At 48.4% G+C, this 5,631-nt stretch overlaps 1 protein-coding gene across 1 annotated transcript in view; it reads left to right on the forward strand.

Moving 5' to 3' along the window:
* The window catches only part of GPR50 (G protein-coupled receptor 50), a 22,156-nt gene extending 18,829 nt beyond the window's left edge, over positions 1–3,327 (forward strand). The window contains exon 2 of the mRNA XM_044427424.1: positions 2,456–3,327. Coding sequence (XP_044283359.1) covers positions 2,456–3,327 — 872 coding nt within the window. The remainder of the gene's footprint in view (positions 1–2,455) is intronic.
* The last annotated feature ends 2,304 nt before the right edge of the window (positions 3,328–5,631 follow it).

Genomic DNA, 5,631 nt, shown 5'->3' on the forward strand with positions numbered 1-5,631 from the left:
GAGAGAGAGAGAGAGAGAGAGAGAGAGAGAGAGAGAATGCACATATAAACAAGCATATGCAATTGTTTGTTGGCTTGGTTTCTGGATGTCTTTTTGGAATCCAGCATTTCCTCTGCCTGATTAATTGACAGCTGTTTAAAGATCATAATTCACACACACACACACACAAGCTTGCGCGCGCCCCTGCCTTGTGCATCTGTCAAAATAATGCAAGACTAAAAACCGGAAAAATCTGGTGGAGAGGAGGCAAGCTGGTTATTAGTAGCATAGCTGTGCTGGCTGATTCACTCAAGACCAGCACTGGGTTTGTTCGAGGTGATGCGGCTGCCTCCAGTTCCCATTGCTGAAATGCCTCCTTTTCAAGTCCCCAAATCCTGCAAGGAACCAGAGGCCACTTACATCATCTTCCTCCTCCTCTCCATTTTATCCTCACAGCAACCCCATGAGGTAGATCAGTCTGAGAGTGAGTGACTGGCCTAAAGTCACTCAGCAAGCTTGATGAGCTAAGTAGAGGCCAGAACCCAGATCTCCAGAGTCGCAATCCAACACTCTTATCACTGTGCCATATTGGCGATATGTGTTGAGTTTCTTAGCTGGCTTGTTAAGCTCAGCATCCAGCCAGCCACCCCCACTGGGTTCACAGGACGTGGCGTGCTGCCATGGATATTTCTGCAAACTCCCTTGGGCTGTACCTGGGATGCAGCAATCAGTCCTTGGTTGTGTGAACAGGTTGTAAATCAGGGATAAGAAGACTGCTTTGGACTACAACCCCCATGATCCTGGCCAACAGCCATACTGACTAGGGCACTTGGGGTACAGGAGGCTGCCAACTTCTCACAGGCCCTAGCCCTGTTCTATATGGATGGGCTCACATTTCGAACGCACATCTCACTTTACGCACAGCTTTTCTTGACCGCCTGTAGTAGTGGGGATTTATCTTAGTGCTGTGATGGATTCCCTGCTTAGAATTCTGAAAAGTTCAGTTGGCAGGGAGTCCAACAGTGAAACAACCGCAGATTAGATTTCTGACTGGCAAGTCGCAAATGTTGACCATTCACAGCTCCATCTGTCCTTCAAAGGCACCTGCTGTTGTCAGAATGTCAGCCTCAGGGAATATTCACTCCCCCTCTTCCTTCAAAGGACCCCGAGCTGGTTATGTGTGGTTTGCAGGAGGTCTCTGTTCTTCAAGGAGCTTACGAGGTCCAAATGGGTACATCCTCTTGGGTATGGCAAAGGCATTTGCAAATGGTCGGAGTAGCACTACCGGTGAATTCATAAGAGCCCCCTTTGATCTTTGCTAGTCTGCCACTTGGCAACCCTGGACAACGCATTCTACAAGCACCCATAGGGTGTTCTTCAGGGGAGGGAGCTTGTGTGTGCGAGGGTGTGTGTGCGCACATGCTGATAGCACCAAGGTAATCGCAAAATAAGGATTTTCATGCAAAACTTTTCAGATATTTGGAATGGATCCATTTGGCTTGTACTGACCAACAAAGGGAAGTAGAACATCTACTCCAAGGGAGAAGACCCTGAGTGGGTTTAGGAACCAAGCAGGAGCCATATTTGTGCTGGGGATGGAGGACAGACACCTGCAACTGATTCTTCTAAAAAGAAACACCAAATGAAGTACAGTTACATCTGTGGAAACCCCGGGGGGCGCATCCCTGCTGCAAGGGGAGAGCTGCCTCCCAAATTCTTTCTGAGATGGCGTACTAGAACTGTTAGGACTGCTCCACTGGCTTTTTCAAAATCCTGCCCATTGGTGTGGCAATGGCCTCTTTTGTTTTCAGTGTGTTTTCAACTGATTCATTTAAGCACTGAATCAAATAAAACTCACAGCCCCGGTTTTCAGCAGGCAAGAATAAATAGAAACAGATTTAATAACAACCAGGTAGCCAGAGTCAGTGTCCAGAACTTAAATTTCTCAAAGCAAAAAAGTGGAAAGCAGCTGTGGGAAACTCCAGCATGAGTGCAGATTCAGTAGCAGCAGTGATAAATCACAATAGGAGAAAAAAAAATTATGCTTATGAAGTAATGATAGCCATCTCATCTTGATGAGAATATAGAAACAGAGCGAGTCAGAAGGGGTCTCCTGGGCCATCTAGTCTGACCCCCGGCTCCAGCCGGCTCCGCTCACGACATGCCCACCATGTGCATGTCCAGCTTGTCTTTGAACACCCTCACCGATGGGGCCTCAACCACCTCCCATGGAAGCCCATTCCACACCCTCGGGGTCCTAACTGTCAGGAAGGACTTCCTGGCATCCAAATTGAAGATACAATAGTATACCATGGCTTGCATTAGGGCTGGGTGCAGAATCTCTTGGTCCTAGTATTACATTATTTTTTATATTTATACCCCACCCAAGAAGGCTTACCTATGCATCCATAGCATCCCCCAGTTCAGCAGAGACATAGTTTAACCCTCCTTGTGGTGTTCTTCTCTCAACATCTAGGTAATATCTTTGTCGTCAGCCTATCTGTGGCGGACCTCGTGGTTGCGGTGTACCCGTACCCCCTCATCCTGACCGCCATCTTTCACAACGAATGGACAATGGGACACATCCATTGCCAGGTCAGTGGCTTCTTCATGGGCCTGAGTGTCATCGGTTCCATTTTCAACATCACTGCTATTGCCATCAACAGGTACTGCTACATCTGCCACAGCCTCCGATATGACAAACTCTTCAACCTGAAGAACACCTGTGGCTACCTTTGCCTGACCTGGCTGCTCACTTTGGTGGCGATCGTGCCCAACTTCTTCGTGGGGTCCCTGCAGTACGACCGTCGGATTTATTCCTGCACTTTTGCTCAGACAGCCAGCATGTCATACACCATCGTGGTGGTGGTGGTGCATTTCATCCTCCCGCTCGCCGTCGTGACGTTTTGCTACCTGCGGATTTGGATCCTGGTGATTCAGGTCAAGCACCGAGTGAGGCAGGATGGCAGGCAGAAGGTGAGAGTGGCTGACATCCGGAATTTCTTGACCATGTTTGTGGTTTTTGTTCTCTTTGCTGTGTGCTGGGGGCCACTCAACTTTATTGGTCTCGCAGTCTCCATCAATCCTTCTAAAATCATACCACAGATACCAGAGTGGCTCTTTGTGGTGAGCTATTTTATGGCTTACTTCAACAGCTGTCTCAATGCTGTGATCTATGGCCTTCTCAACCAGAATTTCCGGAAGGAGTTCAAAAGAATCCTCATTGCCCTCTGGATTCCACGGCTGCTGTTTGTCGATGTCTCAAAAGGTGGGACAGAGGGAATGAAAAGCAAACCATCTCCAGCTGTGACGAACAACAACAACAACCAGGCTGAAGTCTACTTATAAACGGAAGGGAAACTATCTCTGCTGCTACATCTGCATAATCCTGTGTAAAGTGGTTGCTGTGTGGCTAGAGGACCCCTTGCTGCAAATCTTACTCGTGCAAAGAAAAGAATCCTGTCTCCATCCCTTCCCTTTTTTCCAGCAGTGCTCCTGTGGTTTACTAGAGTCGTTGGCAAAGGCATGCAAGCCGCTTTGCCCAACTTGGTATTCTCCAGTTATGTGGGACTGCAATTCCCATCATTCCCAGGCAGGAATGATGAGAGTTGCCATCTAACACGTCTGGAGGGCACCAGGTGGAAACTGTAAAGCAAGATGCTTCATGTGCTAATTTGGCCCTGGTCCCGAACATGCAGGTTGGCTTCTGGAAAAGCCTTCAGCCTTCTGCCGAGCTGGATGCTTTCTCAACAGAGCTCCAAGACCTGCAGCCTTCCTATGCTTTGAATAAACAACCCAGAACCTTCTTCACGCCACGTAGATGCTGCACTGTGGCACTATGGACCCTCTCCTTTGGGCCTCAGCTCCTCACCCCATCTGTGTTCCCCCCAAGTTTTGAGTAAGGATTTGCGGGGTGGAGCTTTCTCACTCGTCTTATCTTTTTAGATCTGTCTTCCACAATGTGCCTGATAGATTCTGATGTGCTTGTCACAACCCATGTATCACCTGCAATGGCCCCCTGAAAGGAGGAGCATTCCAGGAAGGGTGCATGCGGCTGCTTCAGAGTGTATCTCAAGGGATCTGGGGACCAACAGGGCATGGTCCGTGTTCTGCATCTTCCGCCTGCAGGGGTCCCACACACCACCCTTTTGGCGTGCTGCTGCTGAAGCGTCAAGCCACTGGGCCAGCCTAGTGCTTGATTCGGCTACTCTCTGCATGGGGCATCCTTTCTCCCTCCCCTTTTTGAAGTCATATTAATCAAGGATTGGCCCTTCTCACTTTGGACACCCGAGTTCATAATCTGTCATGAACTGCTTGTAGTGAGGCCTGAAAAGTAAGTTTGGGCTCCTCGAGATCAAAGCATTCATGGACGGGGGTGTTCATTTCCCAGCAACTCTGCATGAGTAACTTAGTAATGCTGTGAGGACAAAGCGAGCTTCTGTACGGAAGAGTTAATCTTACTTGTGCACGCTCTAAAAGCAAAGCTTTGGGGTGCACTACAGAAACGTGCCTACATTTCCCTTTAAATCCAGTTTTGTTGGGGAGGGTGTTTTAAAGCATGTCTCTCCTTTCAGACCTGAAGTAAGCAAAAGGCGAAAGCAGAAACCAGGACAGATTTCATGTGCCTTCCACAGATGGGTCCCTATACACATGTGCAGACAGTGCTGACATGTTTAAACTAGCCAGGCCTCTCAGCAGTCAGTCCAAAGGTGCGTATGTCAGTCCAGCCCAGCTCTGAAATCAGCCAGTTTTGTGTGGTTAGAATGGAAGCTGAGCTGTACATTGACTGACCGCCTGTGAGGCTGCTAAGGATCTTCCCCTAACTCCAGGACCATGTTTGCAATGGCAACCTGCCCCCCCTCCCCACCAAGTCTGTACCTTAAAAAGAAAATAGGGTGATGGATGAATGGATGAACACTCATTCAGCAAATCTAAGTTCAAAAATATTAAAAAGGCAGATATGCCACCTCCAGAAGACGGGTGGCTGAGCCAACACGATCCGCTGGTTGGAATGCTATTTCAGTTGCAAAGCTGGCAGTAAGCTGAGTTCCCCTTGCAGCTGAGAGATATGCTGCGATCTCTTTTTTAACAGAATGCCTGTCATTTCCCACTCTTAAACAGCCCTCTGTGCTTTCTTTGCAGACCACAAACAAGTTTCAAGGGACTGTATAATCTCAGCCAAACATTCTAATTCAGTCTGCACCATTTGTTCAATAAATTGATTACAGCTGCCTTCCCCAGCGTGACCCTCCGCCAAGATGAGCAGAGCTACAGCCCCCATCGTACCTTGCAAGGGCCATGCTGGCTGGGGGAGATGGGAGTTGGAGTCCACGTCATCGCAGGAGGGCCAGGTCAAGGAAGCCTGGATTATGCTAGTCAATTCAAAATATTCCAATCAGCCAAAGAAGCTGCTGTGCAGATTTTGTAGTGTCTTGAAATCATGTTCAGTCCGGCATTTATAAAGACTACAGAATGCATGGGCAAAGCAGCTTCCAGTGCAATGGGTGCACAAGAGAGAATGTGGAATGCTTCTCATTTTTATAGCAGACCTTGCAAAAGCAAGTGCATATACTCATACGCGGACTGAATAAATGAATGACTAGATTGATCAGTGAAGGCTGCGGTCCTGTGCTTCCCGGGTGGACTTCTCAG

The sequence above is a fragment of the Varanus komodoensis genome, unplaced genomic scaffold (assembly GCF_004798865.1).
Source record: "Varanus komodoensis strain SLA01 unplaced genomic scaffold, ASM479886v1 scaffold18_3, whole genome shotgun sequence".
Taxonomy (NCBI): Eukaryota; Metazoa; Chordata; class Lepidosauria; order Squamata; family Varanidae; genus Varanus; species Varanus komodoensis.